This window comes from Siphateles boraxobius, unplaced genomic scaffold (assembly GCF_051911475.1).
Source record: "Siphateles boraxobius isolate OS27281-9 unplaced genomic scaffold, OSU_SipBor_1 1, whole genome shotgun sequence".
NCBI classification, from domain to species: domain Eukaryota; kingdom Metazoa; phylum Chordata; class Actinopteri; order Cypriniformes; family Leuciscidae; genus Siphateles; species Siphateles boraxobius.
Genome location: NW_027508699.1, coordinates 15,592,538 through 15,618,997, shown reverse-complemented (window position 1 = coordinate 15,618,997; position 26,460 = coordinate 15,592,538). Strand labels below are relative to the sequence as shown.

The 26,460-nt window shown below is 44.1% G+C and overlaps 1 protein-coding gene across 4 annotated transcripts in view; it reads left to right on the top strand.

Annotated features, from left to right (window-relative positions):
• Nucleotides 1-26,460, top strand: part of zfyve9a (zinc finger, FYVE domain containing 9a) — a 40,955-nt gene extending 14,495 nt beyond the window's left edge. Inside the window, exons 5-20 of one of the 4 annotated variants that reach the window (XR_013200735.1) lie at nucleotides 168-267; nucleotides 622-798; nucleotides 1,928-2,091; nucleotides 2,254-2,362; nucleotides 2,607-2,729; nucleotides 3,022-3,177; nucleotides 11,196-11,420; nucleotides 11,970-12,052; nucleotides 12,160-12,264; nucleotides 12,722-12,872; nucleotides 13,202-13,282; nucleotides 13,992-14,154; nucleotides 14,567-14,672; nucleotides 14,925-15,101; nucleotides 22,959-23,894; nucleotides 25,872-26,460. Coding sequence is in view for 2 of the 4 variants with exons in the window: in XM_077221931.1 (XP_077078046.1) it covers nucleotides 168-267; nucleotides 622-798; nucleotides 1,928-2,091; nucleotides 2,254-2,383; nucleotides 2,607-2,729; nucleotides 3,022-3,177; nucleotides 11,196-11,420; nucleotides 11,970-12,052; nucleotides 12,160-12,264; nucleotides 12,722-12,872; nucleotides 13,202-13,282; nucleotides 13,992-14,154; nucleotides 14,567-14,672; nucleotides 14,925-15,101; nucleotides 22,959-23,120 (2,103 nt within the window). In the remaining 2 variants the exon portion in view is untranslated. Of the gene's footprint in view, nucleotides 1-167; nucleotides 268-621; nucleotides 799-1,927; nucleotides 2,092-2,253; nucleotides 2,384-2,606; nucleotides 2,730-3,021; nucleotides 3,178-11,195; nucleotides 11,421-11,969; nucleotides 12,053-12,159; nucleotides 12,265-12,721; nucleotides 12,873-13,201; nucleotides 13,283-13,991; nucleotides 14,155-14,566; nucleotides 14,673-14,924; nucleotides 15,102-22,958 lie in introns of all 4 variants that reach the window. The other 3 variants (XR_013200727.1, XM_077222064.1, XM_077221931.1) reach the window with 3 other exon arrangements.

The window sequence follows — 26,460 nt, the reverse complement described above, 5'->3', positions numbered from 1 at the left end:
GTTCTAGACCATGTCCTCATCCTGAGAACTGGTTCATGAGTCATGGCTGGTCTGGTTCATTTAGTTTTCTTTCGATTGTTTTATTATGTCTCATTTATTATGTATCATTTTCAATATGGATTGTTTTTTTATCAAAGCAAATGTTTTTGTGATGTGTGTCTGGCCAGGTGTTCTGTGCTGCTTGTTGTAGTCTGAAAAGCAGACTGATGTACATGGACAGGAAAGAAGCCAGGGTTTGTGTTACCTGCCACCGTGCAATCATGAATGGTGAGTGATGTGAAACTCATAGGAAAAGTAATAAATTTCCCTCTATAGCCTGGGAGTTTTTGACCTCAAATTTTCCTAATTTGAGTTGTGGTTACATTATAACCCTTTTTTATGGTACTAATTTACTGTAGTTTTCATTAATAAATAATCTTTATGGTCAATTTTTCAGAGTTCAATTGAAGCCTTCGTTTTGCACAGGTCGGAGAGAGGTTTTGATATTTTCCAAGACTTTAAGGATTATAAAGAACAGAATAACTTTGTTTCCAAGTAGCTTTATGCAGAAATTAACCAGTTAACACTTGAAATAAGGGTTTTACTATGTGTATAACCTTAACCTTTGAACTCACTCATTAGCTCAAGCATGGGAGAACATGGGAGGTGGTGGCAACCTGAGCCCAAATCCCAACAACCCAGCTGAGTACTGCTCCACAATTCCTCCTCTGCAGCAAGCCCAGGCATCAGGAGTACTCAGCACCCCACCACCAACCGTCATGGTGCCTGTTGGTGTCCTCAAACAACCAGGGTCTGAAGGTAAAGTCTGTAGGATATTGCCAATTTATAAATAAATAAATTGCCTGTCAATTTGTGGATTGCAGATTTTTTGGACTTCAGCAGTGTTCAAATTGTGTCAGGGCTCTTTGGGGGTCCCCAACCCCTAAACTTCATTCTAGGTCTGTTTGGTGGGAGCTTCACTTACACTAACCCAGTGGTTCCCAACCCTGCTCCTGGAGTGCCTTCAACACTGCACATTTTTAATGTCCCTCTTATCTAACACACATATTTGAGGTCTTGGAGCTGATGAGTTGAATCAGGTGTGTTTGATTAGGGAGACAACTAAAATGTGCAGTGCTGGGGTACTTCAGGACCAAGATTAGGAATCACTGCCCAGACCTAATCGTGCTCCTGTGCCGTCATTTTCTAAACTTCTGTCATCATTAACTCACCCTCATGTTGTCCCAAACCTGCATGAATTTCTTTATTTTGTTGAACTTAAAAAAAATATTTTAAGAAATGTTTCTCTCTAAATTTTGTCTATAAAATGGAAGGCAATGGTCCGCAAACTATTTAGGGTTGTCACGATATCATATTTTTACTACATGAATATAGTGGCCAAAGGAATTCACAATAACAATCATCTACTCCGACATGATTTTGTTCAGCAGTCGTAGCTTCACATTGCGTGCTTGTCTTCATTTTTTTTATTGTGCACTACTGCCACCTAGCAATGATTTTTTTTAAATATCATGGTTATCATCAATACCAGTATAATGCAACACCCCTAGTTACCAATATTCTTAAAATATCTTATTTTGTGTTTCGCAGACCAGATTTGAAACAACATGAGCGTGAGTAAATGATGACAGAATTAAACATTTTATGTGAACTCTTCCATTAACACAGAGATAATATAGTATATTGAGCACTTTACAGGTGCATAGAACCTTCCGTCATAGCAAATCAATTTCAGATAATTTATTGAAAATTGGATTAAAAAAATCACATTATGTCAGAGCAATAATTTGACAATTTTTTGTTTGTTCTTATATGTGACGGACGGTTCCCTTTAACTCTACTCTGGATTTGAACACTGCTTTTCAGGCTGTTTATCATTTAAAGTCCAGAGTTGTTTTTAAGCCTCATCGTGTGCATGTACTTCCAGGTTCACTTCCTCGAGAGCAAAGAAGGGTTTGGTTTGCTGACGGTATTCTACCCAACGGGGAAGCTACAGACTCTTCTAAAGGGCCGCCGGCAAACCCCAACCCCTCACAGCCTGTGGCAGCGCCCCAATACTCAAACAAATCCTCAGGAGCCAATGCTTCTGAGGTGACAATTTACTTTGTTCCATTCAAGTTCGATAAACTGTTTCAATGCATCTCTAATATGGAGTCTTTTTCAGGCATAGGCTCATTTCTGATCATTGTGCTTATCCTGAGAACAGTTATGTTATGTTGCAGTCATAAATTTGTGTTTTTTCCGCTGCTGTAGACTGCCCGTGCCACTGGAGCCCCGACCGCCAGCCCTGTGGGCAGCTCTCTCAGTCTGATCCCAGAGGACGGACTTCCTCCCATCCTCATTTCCACAGGCATTAAAGGAGGTACGGGAGGCCACATCACAGGTGCTTGCCCATCCTCACCATTCAGCTGTCTCCACTATTGGTGCTTGTTTGTATATGTCCGTGTGCATGTATCTGTGTTTCTGCTTCGGTCTCCACCACTCATGCTAAGGGAGGGCTTTCATTGGGTTGGTTCCTCATCTGGGTTGTAGCATGAGAAGAAAGTGTCTGTCAAGGATCAGTTTGTTGCTAGTTACAGTGATGATATTGTTTGCCTTGTCTGTAGACTATGCTGTGGAGGAAAGACCTGCTGAGATTGTGCTGATGCAGCAGCTTGAGGAGGGCGGCCCTGATCCCCTTGTGTTTGTCCTCAATGCCAACCTACTGGCCATGGTCAAACTGGTCAATTGTAAGTGAGCCATTCCTTGCTAGATATTTACTATGGTTTAGATTTAGTATAAATGCTAATGGAGTGATTTTTTTTGGGGGAAATTCTCATTCATGGGTGTTTCATCAACTATGGGCATGTTTGGCCCAGTAGACATTTCTCATTATTAGCAATGTTGAAAACTCTTGTCCTGCTTAATATTTTTTGGAAACCATGATATATTTTTAGGGAAGTTCAAAAGAACAGCATGTTTTTGAAATATAAGTCAATTCCCATGAGCCATAACATTCATTTGTGCCATCTTTGTGTGAAGATGTAAATAGGAAGTGCTGGTATATGACAACAAAGGGTATGCATGCCGTGGGCCAGGCAGAGGTTGTATTGCTTCTGCAGTGCCTCCCTGATGAGAAAACCATTCCCAAGGACGTCTTCAGCCACTTCATCCAGCTGTATCGGGAGGCTCTCACAGGTAAACTGATACGTCTTCACCAGGGGGCACATACTGGTAAACTGATCCAGACAAAATGAGAGCACGGCCTACATAGATAAAATTACACCTTTCTGCCAGGAGGACCTTAAACTAAAATTAGGCTGCTTGCCCTAGAGGTGGGCGATATATCGTTTAGACGATAATATCCAAATTGTTGTCTGGACGATATGCAAAATTGGGATATCGAATATTTCATAATTTGTACAATCCGACCCCCCAAACATGAAAAGAGCTAGAGGAAGTTAAAGAGAAAACAAATAACGCACACTATAACCTTCTAAACAATTATATGTAGCGAGTTTCATACTATAGGGGTTTGTTTGACTGTATTTTATTTTTTGTACAAAATCACGATCGTTCCTCAATTGCACGAGAGTAAGCTGCTAAAGTTACTAATTTGCAATATACAACTACGAAGTTCTTACCTGTGTGCTTTATGACGTTTAGGTTGAAGCAACAATCCAAAATCGTAAAGAGAAGGCAAAATATGCGTTGTTTGTGGAAAAATGATCTTAAGTTAAAAAGTTTTTCTTAAATGTCTGTGGCGTCCTCGAGTGGCGAGCTTCGTGATTGCATCATTAGAAAATTACGGTGTATGAGTCCAAAAGATGGAATACATTTTCCCAAGAGATCGGTTCCGTACGCATTACAGACCGAACCATTACGGTGGTTGGACCATTTTTCCTGACGACCAAAATCCGCGCTGGAGCGAACACCACAATGTTGCGCAACATCACCTGGCAAATGTAATGAAAGCGGGACCAAACTCATTATTTTGTGCTTTACGGACCATTTATCATTTCGGACAAATATCAGTGCAGCGCGAGCCGAAAAGCAACACCGTTACTACATAAGAGATCCAGTAAACAAAGCATTTGAATTCGCCACTTAAGTAATAACATCGCTACGAGATCTAGTGAGAAGCATTACAATTTCTCCTTTATTAAGTGATCAAACAGCGCTGACGTGGAAACTAGGAGAAACATCGTTCCATGAATGAACTAGTTATAGGTTTTAAGTCCACAGATCATTCACCATGGATTTAATGTAGTAACCCTAACTTGTAACCATGGAAGTTTGGCAGAAATATTAAAATGCTTTCAAGTACGTCACACATCTTTTTCCAGCACTTCAAAACTCAAATGTTATATGTTATTTAAATTTTATTTTTAATGTGATGACCAAAACATTATTTGTTCATCCTTCAAAGATTACCCCCATTTATAAAACTAAAAGTTTCAAGATGTAGGAAAACTCACAATTATTTAAAAATATTTTTTCTATTAATAAATAGGAAATGTATATGGCATTTCTTTATTTGTGCTGTATCGAAAACGTACCGAACCGTGACACCACTGTATCGTATCAAAACAAACCGTGAATTTTGTGAACCGTTACACCACTATTAAAAATATAAAAGAACAATAAAGACTTTGAATAATAAATGACTATTGAATAATATTTTATTATTTTAAAAAGTTTAGGAGTCTTTAAATCAATAATGTCTCATATCTTTATGAACTAGTAATTCTATACAATAATAGGTAAAATGCAGCAAGTCAAAAGACCAACTGGACCTTCTTTACCAGTTTGCACACATTTCTTTGAAGGATTGCAAAAATATCGTTTGAATATCGATATCGAGATATTGAAAAAAAATATCGAGATATTCATTTTTGTCAATATCTCCCACCCCTAGCTGGCCCCAATGCCATTGAGGATCCACTTCAGCAGAAATTGTTTTCCAGACACGGCACCCAGTCGTACTTCAGGTCAATAGATTCAGCTTTAAAACAGTTCCCATGTCTTCTTACTCTGAAAGCATTCCCTTTTAGGCTAATGTAGGATGTATGGTGACCAATTTAGATGTGTTCAGTGAAAGAATGTTATCTGACTGGCCATATTCAGCGTCATCAGCTTACATAAGGGGCTTTCGCACTGGGTAGTTCTAGGAACTTAGTTCTAGGAACTAGCCACCAAGGGGGTTCCCCGAGAACTAATGGTTCCCTTTGGAACATTTACCTGGTTGCATTCGCACCACGAGTAGGAACTCTGAAGTGATGTAAGCCGTGCTTGTTGTTGTGACTTTTATTTTGATGATGCTGCAGACCTTTATTTTGAGGCCGCTGAGAATGCCAGCCAGAGCTGCTTCAGCTTCATAAATGTGAAGTCACATATGCCATTGTTCTGCAAATTTTCATGGTTTCGTTCATTTTCAACAGGAATCCATGCAATCAGAAATTTCGTTTACCACACTGATTCCGCATCAGGCTCAAATTGGTCACGTGAATTTGCAGCGTTGACTAATAGTGACTACAAATGTAGTACTAGATTAGCATGGTTCTAAGCTAATGACTAGAGGTGTAAATCGGAGCCTACATGACGATTCAATACAATACCGATTTCTTAAGCCAACGATTCGATTATTTACGATACTTCAGAATTCCCCGCGATACGATTCGATGCGATTCAATAATCGATATTTTTACATGATATCTATTAAGTTTCAAATAAATCAACAAAAATGTTTATAATTTGCCTTTTATTGAGAATACAGGAACAGTATTCTATTCACATAATGTGTATGTTGTGCTCAATGCACTGCAAATAGAACAGCAAATATAACAGTTACTGCATACAGTTCAAAACTTGATTCTATCGAATCCTGGTGCGTTTCCGAATCCGTGCATCTTACGTCATCGCAAACGTGCACGACGCATGATAGAAAACAGAACGCGGGTCAATATATTGTGTTTTTTTTTTATTTTATTTGGTGCTATTATGCACAGCTGAGTGAACAGAACCGGTTTACTGTGTGTCGCATTTGGCATTTTGCTGATTGCAAACGCAGGAGACTGTGGATTTCCATTATTTTTTTTGTTGCCCTGAGTCCACGCGCTATGTGTGTGCGAATACACTGCAGACTCGCTCTTGCTCTTATCCAAGGTAAATTATCAACACTATCATCCCTTACATGTGTTTTATTCAACTAAATACATCATAATCTGCTAAAAAGCATGCACAGGTCACTTACTTCCTGAAAAAGTGCGCACCCGAGTCCATTATTCTTTCACATTCACGCGAGCCGCGGCACGGTTCGAGTACAACCGAACTCAGCGCACCTCATCCAGGCAGTCTCGGGTTTGGTACCCCAGTGCGCACCCGGTTCCGCATGACAGACCGCGTTTACATAATTACCGATTTTTCATGCGAACCGTGTCCGTTCCGTTCCGAGTTTGTGTGAAAGCATCCTAGACTTTTCCATTAAGCTGTTGAAGTAGCCTTTTGTACACGTTAGCGCCTGCTTGTTTACGTTATTAACTGATAGCTTGGAATTCGCCGACTAAGTCACTGAGTGCATTCATACTGGCAGTTTAGTTTGGTGACTAACTAACGTTAGCCCAGTGCATAACAACAATCGTTTGTACGCATATGAGCGGATGTTGAAAATAGACAGGCGGCAAAACAAACACATTAATCGATACTCTTGCGGACGCATCGATGCATCCAATCGTCGGCTGTATAATCGATGCATACAATCGTCGGCTGTATAATCGATGCATCGATACGAATCGATTAATATTTACACTCCTACTAATGACATTGTTCATGAAACTCTAATAAGCATAAAAATATTGACCGCCTATTTGTAATTAGGTGCAACTATTCTTGTATTGAATGAAATATATTAATAATTGACTTTTCATTACAGTTTGTCCACCATCTTGAATGTATTTTTGTTTTTTTTTCTCCCCATTTTCGTTGCACTGCTCTCTGGGTAGATATTATTGTCTGATAAATGTTCTAAATAAATACAAAATGTATTTTTAAGTGATAATATAAAGTACTGTAAGAGATTGTATAGGCTTTACCACAGCTCTAGGATAAAGTTATTGTCCAGCTAAAGTTAGTTTTGATTGATTCACTTGTGTTGCGAAGACCATTAGTTATTAACTTTGGGGCCGTTAACACGAAACCGTTCTAACAGGAAAAACCCTTAACGCGCTACGGCGTTGTACGTGTCCAGGCGCTGGTCCTTCATCAGATCTGGATACAGCCTGGATCCGGCAGACTGCGGTAAACCTTGGGATAAACAGAGAGACTAATATTAGCGTAGACGCCATCCTTCTTATGATGCATCAAGTACATCAGGATTTATGGGAAGTGTTCCCGTTTCCAGCTGATTTAAACCTATGCAGCCTAACATTGAATTATAGAAGTCTATAATGTGTTATGTGTATGCTAGTCCAAGAGATTTTTAGTAGGGCTGTCAATTGATTAAAAAATGTAATCTAATTAATTAAATACTTTGTGATAAATTAATCTAAATTAATCGCATACATATGTTTTGCTGTTAAAGTATTTTAAATATTTCAATTCAAATGAATCAATGAATAATCATCATTAGTGACATTAAAGTTCAAAAACTTCTTTATTATTATTTGTCATAACACCAAGGTAATTGTGATTGCTAACTGAAGTCCAGTGATCCCCTGTCAGCACAATATATTCCACTTCCACCAATACATCTCCTTTTGTTTTGTTTTTAGTGTCGTACAGCTGCTGGATTTTTAACATAATAGTGTTTCGCGATGGCGGGTTATATGTTATGTCTGAAGAGGCAATTTGCAAAACCTCTGCTAACCCTCTGTCTTCTATCACCAAAACTGGTCTGCAGGACATTGCGATCCATTTAGTAAGGGAATTGCTCAGTCGGTCACATACAGATTGGCTAAGTTTGCATTTCAGTGTTTGCTCCAGTGTGGTTTGAAGATGACGTTGACTTCTAGAGTTGGTATCACAGGACGTCCTAGGTTGTTCCTCCCGATTAACGTTAACTCCTAGATGCTTTGCATTGATGTGGTACTTTAGAGTTGACGAACTCTGGTGATATGCATTTCACTTGCTGCAGCGACTTAATTTTTATCAACACTTCCACCAGGCTGTTTAAATGTTCCAATCAATGATCCAGGCAGCACGTTCTCGTCTCCCTCCTTCATTTTACAGTCGAATGGTGGCTAGAACAGCTCCGAGTCAAAGGTCAATACAGAATGGATTAATCTGCGTTATTTTGACAGCCCTAGTTTTTAGTCTAGATATGAACTGACAGAGTGTGTCTGCTTCCCGGACAATGCTAGGAAGACTGTTCCAAAGTTTTGGTGCTAAATAGGAAAAGGATCTACTGCCAGCAGTCGATTTTGATATTGTAGGTATTATCAACTGGTCGGGTTTTGAGATCGCAATAGATTTGAGGGACTATAATGGGTTATGAGCTCGTTCAAGTACTGGGGAGCTAAACCATGTAGTGCTTTGTAAGTAATCAGCAATATTTAAAAATTTATACAATGTTTAATAGGGAGCCAATGCAGTGTTGACGGATAATAAAGCAGACTGGGCAGTTATTGTACAGAATGTCCTCGAGTCAGCATTATCGTGTTTATATTGTTTCACGTTTATGTTGAGAAAAACAATAATATCCACATGCTCAAATGAGAAAACGCGCTGCCCTGACAGATGTTGCAGAGACAGTGTGCTAAGTGAAGTTACTAACAGTACTTTGCGTTCATTTTCGAAAGCGGTAACTCTACATTGTGTAGTAAGGCTGCGGGAACTCCTCCCTTCTCCACTTTTGTTGAAATCTTATGGGCTAACGACAGCTTGGAACAGCTGGCCAATTGTCGCGAAGTATGCAAAAACTGACAGGCTCGCAGGCAGTATAAAATGCATGGACGCGACAATTGCGACAGAATCTCTTTCTTCATGCTTCCATTGTTGAAGTTGCACCTGAGGAGAACTAGCATCTTTTTCTCTAAGCATCCGATGGCTTCTACGTGCCAGATTTTTTGGGCCCCATTGACCCGCCCGACAAACATGAGTTCTGCGTCGCGTGCCTGGGTCTCGCCCATGGCGAGGCGGCGTTCATGGACTCCACCTGTGCCGAGCCGCCATCATCCATTGTCACTGCGCTCACCTGTTTTCTTCGCGGACGCGAGCTTTCGTGGACACATGGCATGCCCCCCGTCGAGGAGACCGTTGCTGCACACCTGTGCCCGTCCTCTTCATCCCTGAGCACGGACCTAAGTCTGTTGTCCAAGCCGTGCAGATTCACGGCCCACCAGGCTGACAAGGCCTACTCATCTGCAGACGAAGCAGCATCTGCTCTTCACTCCATGGCCATACTGCAGGTGCTCCAGGCCAAACTTCTGCAGCACCTGGATGGCGGCGTCGGCGGACACTGACATAGTCAAGGATCTGCGCATAGGCGACGGACCTCACGCCTATGGCGACCAAGCGCTCCGCCCAGGCTATTGGCCACTCCATGGCGTTTATGATCGTCCTAAACAGGCACCTGTGGTTAACCCTTACGGACCACAAGGCGCTCCTTAAAGCTCCAGTCACTCCCTCCAGCCTCTTTGTGTGACGCCGTCGAGTCGGTCACGGAGTGTTTCTCCGAGACGCAGAACCGCACGAAAGCGATAAGCCACGTTCTTCTCGCCATCTCACTCCCCGCTGACGGGAGATGCTCTGACGTCGCATTGGCCGAAAGCCAGGCTCTACGCGTTCCCGCCGGGGAAGATTCTGCCTATGGTGTTATGCAAAATCAGGGAGGAGAGAGTATTAGTGATCCTCCTGGCCCCGAACTGGCTGAACCAGCCCTGGTTTGCGGACCTGAGAGAGATCCCCATCAGGAAGGACCTGCTGTCTCAGGCAAACGGCACAATATGGCACCCCAGCCCCGAGCTTTGGAACCTTCATGTGTGGCCGCTGCAGGAACCTTAAGAACAGGCGACTGCAGCGGCACTCTCCGGCCGAGACGGGGCTACGTGTCGAAGTCACTCTCTACACCGTTCAAAGCACAGATTGTTTCCCTGCTGGCTTTATCTGCTGAGCCGTCATCCTCGCGTGATGCTGACGCTCATAGCGCTGTCTGCCCTGTCAGGGCTTTGCGGATGTGTGTAAATCGCTCGGCCACCTTTCGTCAGTCGGACCAGCTTTTTGTGTGCTTTGGTGGATGTACTAAGGGACGTGCTGTTTCAAAACAGAGACTTTCTCACTGGATTGTTGACGCTATCTCAAATGCCAGGGGAAAGATTGTCCCCTTAACATCAGAGCTCATTCGACGAGGGCGGTTGCCTGATTTTACAAGCTGGATGTTCCGTCGCAAGTGCTTTCGGGGAGTTAAGTTTCTTACTCATGTATTGTGAACTATTGTATCCAACTATGCAGTGGTTACCACTATGCTGTTAACTCAGTGTATATGACTAGTAGTGTTAATACAACTGTCACCGCTACCACCGTCGACACTGTGTTTAACCCTCATGCTTGAGCGCTTATTGTGTTGTGTCTGCCCTGGATCAGTGGAGCCTTCGCTTTCATTGCGTTTGGATATGCAAATTCGGATCGGATCGGAGCTGATGTCTCATTGGTCTAGTTCCGCCTATCAGATGCAAGCACTCCTAGCGGCGCGGCTATTGGCTGACTGTCCGTCTCTTCTGTTTCTCAGGGCTTATTTTCACTACTCACGGCGGGATTTAAAACAGTTCCCGCAGCTTTGCTATGCAATGTAGAGTTACCGCTCTCAAAAGGGAACATTTCCAGTTACTATCGTAACCTCCGTTCCCTGAGAGGTGGGAACGAGACATCGCGTTAGCGCCGTGTTCGCTGTTTGATCAGCTGTGCAAGCGTTCAGACGTGATTCTGATGCAATTGTTGCGTCCGTGCATATTATACTGCCCACGAGCCTGTCAGTATTTGGATACTTCGCGACAATTGACCAGTTTGTCAATATGATTCCAACAAAATTGGAGAAGGGAGGAGTTCCCACAGCGTTGCTACGCAATGTCTTGTTCTATTGTTATTGTTTATGGTATTTACATTTCTAAAAACCATTTAGCGATTTAAAAGTTTTATTTTCGCCTCTTATCTAAGTAGAAATGGTTTAATCATGAAAATAAAGTGGTTGAGCCTGATCTAATCCTACACTTCCTTTTGTGCAGGAAATGTGTTAAGTCACCTGGGCCACTCCTTCTTCACTCAGAGCTTCCTGGGCAGCAAGGAGCACGGCGGATTCATTTACATCAGCCCCAGCTTCCAGACCCTGCAGGACCTGCCGTTGCCTAACCCGCCCTACCTCTTTGGCATCCTGGTGCAGAAGTGGGAGACCCCCTGGGCCAAGGTCTTTCCCATCCGACTTATGCTCCGACTAGGGGCGGAATACCGATGTGAGTTTCTGGTTTGATGTTGAATTTGAGGCTTTTTTAATGGTTTAGCCTTATCAAGACATTGAAAGATCCGGATTGTTTTTGTAGTTTTTATTGTATCTTTGACCTCTTGACATGGAGATGTGTACACATTGCAGTGAGAATGCAAGGCCCCTTTCTGAGGCCAGTATAAGAGCTGTTTAGGAAACCACAATGCAGAAAATGTCTTTTTCTGTGCTCTCTTCTCACGCACTAGTTTTCTCTGCACTAATTTGTAAGCACTGCCTCCTGTGGAGATGGAATTTATTATCAGTGTGTTTCTCAACTCATGATTCCTCATCCATGACATGCAAGCATTCTCACATTTACAAGCACCATGTACGGTTCTAGTCTTAAAACCGGGGTGTGAGCACACAGGCCCCCGATTTTACATTAAAGTTATTGCCCTATTACATAAAAGGGTCCTCTGAGTCATTTGGAGTGTGAAGGAGCTTATTGTGAGCTGCTAAATTAAATAGCGTGACTTGTTGTGGTAGCCCGGCATGTTCTTATTGTGCACTTGTGTTGCAGTCTACCCCTGCCCACTGTTTAGTGTTCGCTTTAGAAAACCTCTTTTTGGAGAAACTGGTCATACCATCATGAACTTGCTGGCAGTAAGTATTCTTATTTCACTTCTTCTTCTGAATTTAGCACATGCATACTGTCAATATGAACCCATGTCAAGACGTCTGATGACGTTTGAATTTTCCCACATCTACAGGACTTCAGAAATTACCAGTACACATTGCCAGTGGTCAAGGGGCTGGTGGTGGACATGGAAGTGAGGAAGACGTGCCTCAAGATACCGAGCAACCGTTACAATGAGGTGAATGAAGAAAGAAACTTCTTTTTGGTTGTTGTATGGCAACACATTTCCAATAGTAAAACATTTCTTGTAAAATGTATTTGGAACTTATGTGGAACAGCATGAGTAACAGCGAGCGTAGCAGATTCATGACAACTGTCCCATGAAACAAGTGAAGCATTGACAACAGCTTGTCTTCTGTGTCCTCCGTGTCCTAAATACCAAAAGTTGGAGACTTTTGGTATTTAGCTTGTGTTTGAAAAGCGTTTGACGGAGCAGAACTTGTAGTGGCAGACCTTTGACATAGCAGGGATTATTTAAAGCCTTGGTTGTCTTGTGTCTTACTCTCTGCTTTCTTTAAAAGCTGTCATTCACTCATATAGGATTTATAAACCCTTAAAAACTTAATTAAGTTTTCGGATTATGCAAAACTTTGGAAAGTCATGACAAGTTATCTTTCGGCTTTCTCTTTTCTCAGCTCATGAAAGCAATGAATAAGTCCAACGAGCATGTGCTGGCGATGGGCGCATGCTTCAACGAGCGGGCGGATTCCCATCTTGTCTGTGTTCAGAACGATGATGGTAACTACCAGACGCAGGCCATCAGTATTCATCACCAGCCTCGCAAAGGTGCGACACAATTACCTGCATTTCCAAAAAGCCACACCCAAAGATTTTAAATAAATGCAGCCTTTGTGATCATAACAGACTTCTTTCAAAAAAAAAAAAAAAAAAAAATTTTTTTTTATTTTTGCACGGTAGTGTACGGCAATGTAATGGATTATTTTATTAAAAGATATGTTGTGAATTAATCATATGTTGATTAATTAATGAAATTAAAGTACTTTGAAAAAAAAATCTTATCACCTCTGAGTTCTGTTTCTTTTAAAAGTGAATGAGTACTATTGGTTGAGGAAATTATGTTTTTGATGTATTAATTCCTTTTATCCCTCTTTTAGTGACTGGTGCCTCCTTCTTTGTGTTCAGTGGGGCTTTAAAGGCTTCATCTGGCTACTTGGCTAAGACCAGCATTGTGGAAGGTACAACATTTGCAGCCTCTTTCTCTAAATGTAGGACATCTGATCCCCCTGGAACAATGTCTAAACTGGACAAAATCTCCCTTTTAACGTTTTTGACCCAGTCCCAGTCAGGCTGCATTGTACTTTTTGTACCACTTGATTCTAATTTAAAGTGCTTTCTACTTAGCAGTAAAATACACCGATCACTTGTTTGGAGAGGTTTTTGGACTTTTGATGAAAAGGCTACCATGCTAGAACCAATCCCATAACTTTTGATTGCTTTGAGATATTAACACACAATTTGGCCAAACTTGATTTTACGACCTGTCATATATACTATCTAATAGTCATCATGTCAAGCATGATAAAAAAACAAAATAAATCAACTAATTGCATCACTTTATCTGGGGTTTTCTCAGCAGTGTTGTAACATAAAAACATTTGCAGGAGAACATGCCAAAATAAATTCTCTTCAAAATTTTAAAGGATTTCTATCAAATGAGACCATTTACTTGATGATACCTTGTTTTTTTGTAGAGTTATAAGCCATTGCTTTTTAACTATGCCACTTGAAATTATGTGAAATCATTAAAAATGCCTTCAGGGTGTAAGGGGTTAACAGTGACAGTCAACAGAGTCGGGCTGAATTGTACTTTTTGTACCACCTGATTCTAATTTTAAGTGCAGATTTGTGTGCACACTGTAGTAACTCTGAATGCTTGTGCCCCAGATGGCGTGATGGTGCAGATAACAGCTGAAACAATGGAGGCCTTACGGCAAGCCCTGAGAGAGATGAAAGATTTCGGTATTGCCTGTGGGAAAGCTGATCAAGATGAGAACCAGGAGCACGTCCATATCCAGTGGGTTGATGATGACCACAACGTCAACAAGGGGTGAGCAGACAACTAAAACTGTCTCGTTCACTTGACTCGTTCACTGGCATCATTCCCTATCTGCAAAGGGGGGACAAAATCCATATTAATGTCTATGTATTTAGAATGCTATGTCATTAAAGTCCCTGTTTGTGTAATTTCTCCTGCATCCAACACATTGATTCCGAGAACTGATTGTTTTCTTACCATCTAATCTACCCAGACCTAATATGTGGCTTTTCAGTAGATGATCAACAATTTTCGCTTTCCCTGTGACTGGTCATAATGTTTTGGCTCATCAGTGTACGTGTGTGTGTGTTTGAATAGCATTAGCTGCCTTTGTGGATATCCCATCAAAAAACCTGTTTACAAAGGAAAATATTTAATCCCAAAAATCATTCTCATCCCACCTGTGTACTTTTCTTGTTATAAGAGTGATCAGTCCCATTGATGGGAAATCCATGGAGTCAGTCACCAGCATTAAGATCTTCCATGGCTCAGAGTATAAAGCCAATGGGAAAATCATCCGTTGGACAGAGGTATTTATTCATCATTTGCCATTATTTATCTTCATTTAACGTCATGAATTCTATTGTAATGACATTTCAAATCTGTAAGCCTTTCTTTGTTGAAACACAAAATAAGACATATTTGAAAAATAATTTTTGACCATACAATGAAAGTCAGTGGGCTACAATGTTGTTTTGGACTCTAGTAACTCATAGTATGGACAAAAAAAAATATTTTTTGTCAAATGATATAACTGTACATTAATTGTGCTGTTTGCTTAGGTGTTCTTCCTAAGGAGCGAGGACCAGACCAATGGCCTGAGTGATCCTGCAGACCACAGCAGACTCACCGAGAACGTGGCAAGGGCTTTCTGCATGGCCCTGTGTCCTCACCTCAAACTTCTCAAAGAGGATGGGATGGCCAAACTGGGCCTGAGGGTTACATTGGACTCTGATCAGGTTAGAATGATAGCTCCATTTAATTGTTGCTTTCTGGCTACATCTACATTAAAAGATTAGTTCACTTTTAAAAAAAACTTTTGCTGATAATTTACTCACCCCCATGTCATCCAAGAAATCCATGTCTTTCTTTCTTCAGTCGAAAAGAAATTAAGGTTTTTGATGAAAACTATCCAGCATTTTTCTCCATATAATGGACTTCAATGGGAACCAAACGGTTCAAGGTCCAAATGGCAGTTTCAGAGCACAAATGCTCGCCTTGCTCTGTTCTGTGATGCGCGTTCGTTTCAACGTAAGTGCGTATTAGGTGTCGTCACGAACAGAACAGAGCAAGGCGAGCATTTGTGCTTACAAAACTTAAACTTTTTTATTTATTTTTGAAATGACCGTTTCGCTAGATAAGACCCTTATTCATCGTCTGGTATCGTTTAAAGCCCTTTGAAGCGGCACTGAAACGGTCATTTGGACCTTGAACCGTTTGGTTCCCATTGAAGTCCATTATATGGAGAAAAATCCTGGAATGTTTTCATCAAAAACCTTAATTTCTTTGCGACTGAAGAAAGAAAGACAAGGACATCTTGGATGACATGGGGGTGAGTAAATTATCAGCAAAAGTTTTTTTAATTTTTAATGAACTAATCCTTTAATCTGGATACATTTTTATCTTTTTCTCTCTGTTTTGGCCTTCTGTCCACACATAGACCGTTTTTGTCCTGCAAAATTTTAAGAGGCTCTCCAAAGTGGATACATAAAAAAAACAAAAAACAGTTTTCATGTTATAATGTGTAGACTGTAAAAGCTGAAGTATTTGAAAATGATGACGCAGGTTTAGTCATGTGACGCATATTGTACATTTATGTGCTATTGCACAGTGTTGCTAAAGATACATGTTACTTTGTACAATCTTCATATTACATTCCTGCAAAGATGACAGAAAATGTAGTCTTGCAAAAAAAAAAAACATGAGAGCAGTTGCGTTTTAGACCATACATGAAATGGCGATTGAGTGTGACCTGGACAGAAGTGGTGGAATATTTTGTTAATAAAATGATTGGACCAGAAGAATAGTGTGAGAACTTTATTATGTCTGGTCTCTCGATATTATCTCAGTAAAACGATACTCGGTTACTAACGTAACCTCGGTTCTCTCTAGAGAGGGAACGAGTATTGCGTAAGTTTAGCTTACGCTACGGGAAAGATTCATCTTCTCGAGATACTGAAGCCAAAAAATTATCCTTAATTTTGTATACCTTGTCAACGCAGTGCAGCAGCTAGCAGACCTAGAGCAGGCCATCTCGCGTGCTCATTGGCTGCCCTGCGGGCAACTGCTGCAGCCTACCAGTGAGCCCGGCGTGACGTCACGCCCAATGAAGGGCGCCCGCGCCTTTATAGCGTCACAGCCCGCCAGATAGGCGTGGCTTAGCGTATAAAATAGGGGCTGTAGGCTGAATTCTCTGGTTTTTCGACGACTGAAGCGAAGTCGCTCGTGGCGCGAGCACGGCCGGTTACGCAATACTCGTTCCCTCTCTAGAGAGAACCGAGGTTACGTTAGTAATCGAGTATCGTTCTCTTACGAGAGGTTCTCTTGTATTGCGTAAGTTTAGCTTACGCTACGGGAACACTTTGTCAACGCCGTGCGCGCCAAGCATCCACATGAGACCCCGAGCTTGAGGGGAACCCCATAAGTGGAAAAAATAAGGTGGCCAGCCACGCGGGCCATCACTTGTACATAAGCACACATGGGGAATACAGAGCAGCGCGCCGGTCTGTATAGTCATATGGCACATACCCTACTTAGTGCAGCTCAACCAGGAGAGCTGAGTCATGAAAGTGATCTGAGCAGGAGATCTGGGCAGAATACACCTCTTTTTCAGACTGACAACAGTTTAGCCTGCAAGGCAGGAACTTCTAGGTTATAAAACCTGACAAAGGTAGACGGGGAGCTCCAGCCCGCCGCTACACATATGTCATGGATAGAAATTCCACTGGACCATGCCCACGACGAGGCCACGCCTCTCGTGGAATGAGCCCTGATGCCCAGAGGGCATTGCAGACCTTTTGACGCGTAAGCTGCCGCTATAGCGTCCACTATCCATCTGGACAGGCTCTGTTTCGAGGAGGCGAGCCCCTTGGCGCGCCCACCAAACGAAACGAAAAGCTGTTCCGAACGCCTGAAGGAGGCGGAGCGCGTAATGTAAAATCTCAGCGCTCTGACAGGGCAGAGGAGATTCACATCACTTTCGCTGTCAGATGCTGGGAGAGCTGACAGCGAAATAACTTGCGCTCTGAATGGAGTGCCCATCACTTTAGGGACATAACCATGTCTAGGTCTGAGGATGACTTTAGAGTCATTTGGTCCGAACTCAAGACACGACGCACTGACAGACAGCGCGTGCAGATCCCCTACACGTTTTACTGACGACAGTGCAGTCCGAAAAACGTTTTTTAGTGATAGATATTTCAACCCCACGGAGTCTAGTGGTTCAAATGGAAAAGCTTTCAGGGCCTCGAGGACCAATGAAAGATCCCACATGGGAACCGACGGCGGGCGCGGCGGATTCATCCTTCTAGCTCCTCTAAGGAAGCGGATGACCAACTCATGTCTTCCCAGTGACTGGCCGTGCGTCGATTCCGCGAACGCTGCCACGGCCGCCACGTATACTTTGAGCATGGATGGGGACCTTCCCTTATCCAACAGCTCTTGTAGGAAGGTGAGCAGCTGCGCCACCCCGCATGTCCGCGGGTCCAGACCTCTGTCGGTGCACCATCCAGAGAACACCGACCATTTAGACGCGTAGAGCCTTCTCGTGGAAGGGGCTCTAGACTGCGTGATCGTGTTCATCACTCCTTCTGGCAGGGCAACGAGTACCCATTGATCAACCATGCATGCAGAGACCAGCGCTCTGGATGGGGATGCCAGATCGTGCCGCGAGCCTGAGAGAGGAGATCTGCCCTCACCGGAATCGGCCACGGAGCTGTATGTGACAGCCGTGCAGTTCCGGGAACCAAGTCTGATTCTCCCAACGCGGGGCTATGAGGAGTACCGAGTGGCGCGTTTCCCTGATCCTCTTGATCACCTGTGGCAACAGAGAGACCGGAGGGAAAGCATATAGCGGGAGGCTGGGCCAAACCTGGGCCAGCCCGTCCTCGTCCTTCGAGAAGAACGTCGGGCATTGAGCGTTGTCTTTTGACGCAAACAGGTCGACTTCCGCTCTGCCGAATAGGCGCCACAGTTTCTGGACCGTTTGGGGGTGCAGGGACCATTCCCCTGGGGGAACATTGTCCCTGGACAGTTTGTCTGGGCCGTCGTTCAAATGGCCAGGCACATGCGCCGCCCTAAGCGAGCGCAGGTTCATCTGTGACCAAATAAGGAGGCGTTCCGTCAGATTGCAGAGATTTCTGGATCTGACACCGCCCTGACGGTTTACATAGGATACCACAGATGTGTTGTCCGAGCGGACAAGAACATGCTGGTCCTGTATGAATGGGAGGAAGCACTTCAGCGCGTTCTCGACCGCTATCATTTCCAGACAGTTTATGTGAAAACCCTTCTCCTGGTCTGACCACTGGCCAAAGGCCGGTCTGCCCTCGAACAGCGCGCCCCAACCCGAGTTGGACGCGTCTGTCGAGATGACCTTCCGATAAGAGATGGTTCCCATCATTACTCCCTGCTGGTACCAGTCGGCCACTAACCAGGGCTGCAGAGCTGTTATGCAGGTCTGAGTCACTCTGATTTTCTGGCCGCCATACACCCAGGCTCGGCGAGGCGCGCGAGCGTTCAACCAGCGTTGGAGCGGGCGCATGCGCAGTAGGCCCAGCTGGAGAACCGCTGCAGCTGATGCCATACAGCCCAACATTCTTTGAAATGTTTTCAAAGGGAGAAAGCTGCCCTTCTGGAAAGATGCGGCTAGGTGGCGAACACGGCGCGCGCGCTGTGTCGATAAACGAGCCGTCATGGTCACCGAGTCCAGTTCTATTCCTAAAAAGGAAATTGACTGGCTGGGCAGTAATGAGCTCTTGGTCCAGTTGACCGTGAGACCCAAGGTTTCCAGATGACTGAGAAGCACTGTTCTGTGAGATAGTAGTTCTGTCTCTGACTGTGCCAATATCAGCCAATCGTCCAGATAGTTCATTATGCGCAGCCCCTGACTTCTCAGGGGGGTGAGCGCCGCGTCCATGCACTTTGTAAATGTACGGGGTGCTAGGGACAGGCCGAACGGCAGGACGGTGTATTGATATGCCTGACCGTCGAAGGCGAATCTCAAAAATTTCCTGTGACGGGGTACTATCTGAATCTGAAAATAGGCATCCTTCAGATCTAGAGAAATAAACCAGTCCCTCGGGCGAACGTGCGCGAGGATTTTCCTGGTCGTAAGCATTTTGAACGGTCTTTTTGCAAGCACTTTGTTCAAATATCTCAGATCTATGATAGGTCTGAAGGCTCCGTCCTTCTTGGGTACGAGAAAATATCGTCTGTAAAAGCCTGACTCGCTCAGAGAAGGCGGTACCTTTTCTATAGCCCCTTTGCACAGCAGCTTTGCTATTTCTGCGTGAAGTAGGTGTGCTACTTCCGCATTCACTATCGTCGCGGTCCGGGCTTGAAAGCGCGGGGGACGGCGAATGAATTGAAGTGTATAGCCCTTTATTTATTTACTGCTTTATTGTGCTCAACACCCATTCTGAAATCCCTGGGATAGTTTCCCACGCAGGGGCCCGGGGGGAGGTTTGTGTTAGCAAGCGTGAGCGCTCTCTGGCGGGCACGAGACTTGCGTTCATAACCTGCTTCTTTGATCGTGTAACAGAGCGGGCAGATAGTGGGCACAGACCTGTGGACACATTTCTTACATTCAACACTCGAGCGGCTTTTCTGCGCTTTATGAGAGTGTGCTCTGTGAGTGACACGGGATTTGGGGTGCTTATGTGTAGGGGTGAACACTGGGGCGTGGGCACATTCACTACACTTAAAACACTGACGGCGTGAGCCGGACCAGACATTATACTCTTTTTGAGATTTCTCTGGGTCGCCGTGAAAACGGCGTTTGTGTGCAGGCGAGAGGGTGAATAAACCGGCTCGTTGGCTGCTAGTTGAAACCACTGCAGTAGCCTGTTCGAAGGGGACTGACAGGGAAATGAACTTTGACGGCGGTCCGGCCGCAGCGGGACACGCGCGTCTTTTCTCTCTCGCTGTTAGGAGGGCTTCGCGTGCTCGGACTTCAGCGTGATTCTTTGCCGAGGCCCTCTGGGGGGCGGTGGTCTGTGACGGCTGTCTGAGCGCGATCTACGGCGGCCGCCCTGACGTCGCTGCGAAGGCTGAGGCTGTGCTGGACGCTGGGTGCTGGTTCGCACAGGAGGCTGGCTTGTCTCTCGCGAGAGCGGCCTGTGGCAGAACTCGAGCGTCGCGGCAGGAAGAGGTTCATGGCCTGCGTGGTCTTTTGTAACACAGAGAAGCGGTCAACAATCCCGTTCACCCCTGGGCCGAAGAGACCAGTGGGGGAAAGCGGCGCGTTCAGAAAGGTGGCTCGCTCAGTTTCCCTCATATCCGCAAGCGTTAACCAGAGGTGCCTCTCCGTCACGGTCAACGCGGCCATGGCTCGTCCGATGGCTTGGGCTGCGGCTTTGGTGGCGCGGAGAGAGAGATCCGTCGCGCTTCTCAAATCCGTAACCGCAGCTGGGTCCCGGCCCTTCTCATCCCATTCACGGAGGAGGTCGGCTTGCAGGATCTGAAGCACAGCCATCGAGTGTAGAGCAGACGCGGCCTGGCCGGAGGCGGCATAAGCGCGGCCGACCAAGGCGGAAGTGGCTCTGCAGGCTTTAGGCGGGAGGGCTGACCGTGACCGCCATCTCGCGGAGGGCGGGCAAAGGTGCGCTGCGACCGCCTCTTCCACAGGGGGAATCGCTGTGTACCCTTTCTCGGCGGCGCCGTCCACTCGGGAGAGTGACGCGGAGGCCTGTGACTGAAGTCTAGCAGAAAACGGTGTATTCCATGACTTCGTCAGCTCCGCATGAAGTTCCGGCAGGAATGGAGCGGGCCTAGTTTCTGAAACTGCGCGGCGGCGACTTTGAAGGAAGCAGCCGTCGAGCCTGTTCGGCGCAGGTTCCTTCGGCAGCGACCACTCGAGCCCGAGACGGTCAACAGCTTGCGTCAGCAGGCGCATAAGTTCCGCGTCAGCTCCAGCGCGGGTACGGGTGGAATCCTGGATTGACGAGGAGGCGGAGTGAAGCGACCATTCCTCGCTGTCTGATGCCAGGATAGAGCAGCAGTCTCTTGTGACGTGTCCCTCGGACTCATCCTCCGAAGCGACGGCAGTGAGGCTCGCAAGCGGCAGCTGCGCGTCGGTGAGGAGAGGTGGGGAAGGCGAGAGCGAGGCTCGAGGGAGGTTCTCCGGCGAGCGCGTCGCTGTGGCCACAGGTTCCGGCTGTCTCAGGGAATGGCGCTTCTTTCTGCGCGGTCCCACAGGGGGCGGAGTGACTGCTGTGGTGTTGAAAGCTTCGAGTCGAGCCCGCAGGGTCGACAGTGGAAGCTCCTCACAGAGCTCGCAGCCCCCGGACGCGAGGGCGAGCTCTGCATGTTCCAGCCCCAGGCAGAGAGCGCAGATCAGGTGGCGGTCTCCGGCTCTGAGTGGGGCTTTACACGAGCCACAGGAAGTGCGAGGCATCTTTAAAAAGACGCTCGCTGCTCTTTTAGAATAATAAGCAAAAAAGGATACGTCGCCGGATAGCGTAGCTCGCACGGATGGCTGAAGGTGGCGAAGACGGCCGGCTTCCTCAGCGCTGTCCTAGGCTGGCTGTTCGCTGTTCAACGGCGGCGGTGGCTTCTCTCAAATCCAGCGATGCGAAGAGCTCGCTGAAGAGTCGAAAAATCAGAGAATTCAGCCTACAGCCCCTATTTTATACGCTAAGCCACGCCTATCTGGCGGGATGTGACGCTATAAAGGCGCGGGCGCCCTTCATTGGGCGTGACGTCACGCCGGGCTCACTGGTCGGCTGCAGCAGTTGCCCGCAGGGCAGCCAATGAGCACGCGAGATGGCCTGCTCTAGGTCTGCTAGCTGCTGCACTGCGACAAAATTAAGGATAATTTTTTGGCTTCAGTATCTCGAGAAGATGAATCTTTCCCGTAGCGTAAGCTAAACTTACGCAATATGAGAGAACCTCTCGTAAGAGAACGTTTTATTAAGATTTCAAGTGATAGTTCACCCAAAAATGAAAATTATGTCATTAATTACTCACCCTCGTGTCGTTTTCAAACTCATAAGATGTTCGTTCACAGCTACGCAACTACCACTTTGACCCGTCAAAAAGTTCATAAAAAGATCGTAAAACTAATCCATATGAATTGAGTGGTTTAGTCCAAATTTTCTGAAGCGACACGATCACTTTATATGATGAACAGATTTGATGTAGGTTTTTTCACATATAAACATTCATTAACGCACACATCAGTTATGATAAGCGGAAGCTCAAGCATGTTCGCTTGATGTGCGAGAACCAATGAGGTTTTTTATTGTGTTATGGAGCACGTTTGAGCTTCAGCAAGAGGTTTGCTCTCAGGCATCAAGCAGGTTGGGTTAAGCTTCTGTTTATGTTTGCTGATCAATGTTTAAATGTGAATAAAAACCTAAATTCCATCTGTTCATCATATAAAGTGATCATGTCTCTTCAGAAAATTTGGACAAAACCAATTCATATGGATTAGTTTTACAATCTCTTTATGAACTTTTAGAAGCGTCAAAATGGTAGTTGCGTAGCTGTCAATGGAGGGACAGACATTTCTTAAGATTTCATCAAAAGACTAATGTAAATGTAGCCTCAGTCAAGTTAAGATGACTCCTCCAGGCTTACTCTGAAATGTCTTACAGGTGGGATACCTAGCAGGCAGTAACGGTCAGCCGCTGCTCCCCCAGTACCTGAGTGATCTAGACAGCGCCCTCATCCCAGTGATCCACAGTGGGGCCTGCCAGCTAAGTGAGGGGCCTGTGGTGATGGAGCTCATCTTCTACATCCTGGAGATCATCTCTTAAAAGGAGGGAATCCGTCCAGTCTCAGAATCATGCCTACCACCAGCTCGAGTCCCTCTTTGCTCGCTCGCTCTCTCTTTCTCTCATTTGCACTTCAAAGAGCCTGAAAGCTGTGCAGGAACAATTCCTCCATACCACCTATGCACCATCTCCACTGGGACGCCCTCTGCCCAGCCCCGCTGAACGTGGTGCTCTCTTTCCTTTCTTCTCACCTCTCAACTCCACTGTGGAAACCATTGGCCCTGTTGAGTCAAAAGGGGTGGCGACCCTGAATTCGATCTCTTCAGAACCGTTGTAGCAACACTAAGCTCCTGAAACACAAGAGGGCGCTGTACACACTTAGCCCTAATGGAGACTGTTCAGATGTTGATGTTGGCCGAGAGAGGAACTGTAGAGGGAAGGTTTGTTCTATGAAATGGTTTCTGGTGCACAGTGCCTGGGCCTCAATAAGAAACGAAGAATGAGCTTCGGTTTCGCCTCTAAGCTTTATGAATCACCAGATGCTTTATTTCATGAATATGGACCTTGTTAATTTTTTTGGTAAGATAAAACTGCTCCAAAGCTAAAACAATGTAGCTTTCTCAGAGATGGACTGCTTGGCATTGTAGCGGAAAGACTGTGGATCAGTATTAGGAATGTTGATGATTAAGTTACTGTTACAAGTATCAAGAATGGACCTCTGTCACTGACTTTATTATTATTATGAGACAATACGATCGAACAATAATTTCAAGCGGCCTTCAGGAATTCAACTACAACTTCAAGTTTCACATAATGGTAGGTTTTGACATAACTGAAGGTCTCAGTCCAATAAAGCTTTTATTTTGCATTGGTTTGGACCGTGATAGAGGATGAAATGTTACAATTTTTCTGGGCCGCTGCATTTAGCATCCTGTCCCATCTCTTCTCTCACCCTTTTTAGTGGCCCATTTTTATTTAGTGTTCCGCCAATGTTTTTAACATGTTATCATATAAAGGATTGTGTAAGGAATAGCAATGCAGTGCACGGGATATAAAGCCATTATCAGGAAATAGAAGGAGAGAATAAAGAAGAATGGAATAACTGATATTTAAGTATTATTCAGAGATGAATGCTATATTCATTAACGAGGGAAATTTTGGTATGTGGTTTGGAAGCCTTTAATTCAGCTGTTAGTTGGGTTGGGGCCATTAACTCTGTTAGTTTTTCCTGGTCCGGTCACATTAGAGGGATTTCGCGAGCAAATAAGGTCTATTTTCAATATTGTAGTATTATATGAAGCTCAGCTCATGCAAAAGTCACTTTCAAACCAAATAACTTTCTGTTGGTCAACATGGTAAATCCGTCTGACTATCTTGAATCTGTGAGTAATGTGTGGGGAAATCTTTCGCCCTCATGCAAAATTCTGATTGCATGGAATCCTATAGAAATGGCTGGATTTTGCTTGCGAAACTAAATGTGACCGCACTTTTTATAGACCATTCTATAGACCATTATCAATGCGCTTTAAGCAGGGCTCCAGACTGATTCTAGGATAATCGCAAATGTTGCAAATTACATATTTGCTACTATGAGAGTGTTTTTGTGTATCTCGTATGGAGCCCCTGAACGTAAATGTGTTGGAGGAAAAAAATATCTTTAAATGTTTATGCATTCTCTTGCAAAACTTTTTTGTTCCCCCAAGAATGCTCTCAAAACTTTTGTATACTATAAACTATATTTCAATGCTTTTGTGATGCGAGTGAATGCAAAGATTTTCGGGTGAACACAATATAGTTTTTGCGCACGAATGCAACCTTTTTTGGGGAGCGCAGTATACTTTTGCAAGAGAACGCACAACAAAAATCAAAATATTTTTTGTTTTTTCACATCACCATGTCCCTTTAGGGCTTTGTTTCATTATATATAATTTCATGAGGTGCCGTTAGTTAATTACAACTTTAGAGGGCACGTCAGTGCATGCTCATGCAGCGCGATCTGTGATTCACGCACACATTGTTTCTTAAGATAATAATGAGTTTATCAAATGGATTTGAGAGTTAGCATGTTTAATCAGATTCTGTCAGTGAATCATTCAGAGCTGTTGCAGAGTTAGCAAAGGTTTTACTTAACTGCAAGGCAGTTCCAAATTATGAACTTGAAGCGCTTCAAAACAACAATTTTTATCTAGCGGTTTCAGTTTATCAGTTCAGTAATTTCATTTTAGGAGCCAATAGCTTCCTAGTCACGTTTGTTAGTCTGGAGTCCTGCTTTAGATAAACAGGAGATTCCCTTATTCAGCCTGTTGCATTTCTTTGACTGATGTAATGTCGGATTAGATAGAAGAATCCTTTACTTTATAAGCAGGAGTTATTTTAATGAACTTTTTGTATTGATTTTTCACTCACATGGAGACAATTGATTACTACAACGGTTAGCTAGCTAATTATGGAATTCTTCCAAAATGGAAAACTACCAATATAAGAAAAGCTTGGAATTTGGGAAATCACTTGTGGATGACATTTTAAAACAAAAGGGCTTTTGCCGCCTTTTTCATGAGATTTCATGAGACATCCATCAAGACATTCCAAATGTCAACTAGATTGTCAATCGTATCTAAACTGATGCAGACATTGCGACATCAAAGTGTTTTAACAAGCCCTCTTTAGCTAACTAGACTTCAGCTGAAGTAATATTTTGACATGACAATCAAACTGTAGTATCTTTCTGTCAAATAACAAGTAAAGGTGGGATGGTTTTGCATAATGACTCTCAGATATGGTTGGTTTCATCAGATTGCCCACGCATGAATGAGGACAGCAGCTGATATGAAGATCCCCAGCACAGCCCTTTATTAGCAGTTCAACAGTTGAGACAAAGCATGCGTTTCTGGCTTTTGGTGAAGAGTGCCGACAGCTTTGGAAGCAGACTGTTCATGAAAAATAAATGGCAACACATGAAGGCTGTATTGTCTTTCCATAAACAGTTCAAAACAGCCTTTTGTTACTCCCTGCATCCACCTTTGCCATTGTTTCGCTAGATGTGCAGTATTGTTATATTTGGACATTTATATATTTTGTTAACCATAGTCTTTTTCGTTTTTTTTTTTTTTGGCCGGCCCAAAGAGTAACAGCATGCATGCTGAAACAAACGAGAACTTGTAATTCTCAGAAAATCCTTGCATTTTGACAGCACTTCTAAGGATGATCTGCTCAGTTTTACATACTATTGGTTTGATCTGTGATTAATCGCTGTTAAAACCTGACATGGGGGGGGAATGGAAATAAATTTGCAATGTATGAAAAGCCAAAAAAGAAAAGGGTAAAAAATACCACCTTTCTTTATTGTACACTACAAATGTCAATAAAAGCATTCTTTATCAAA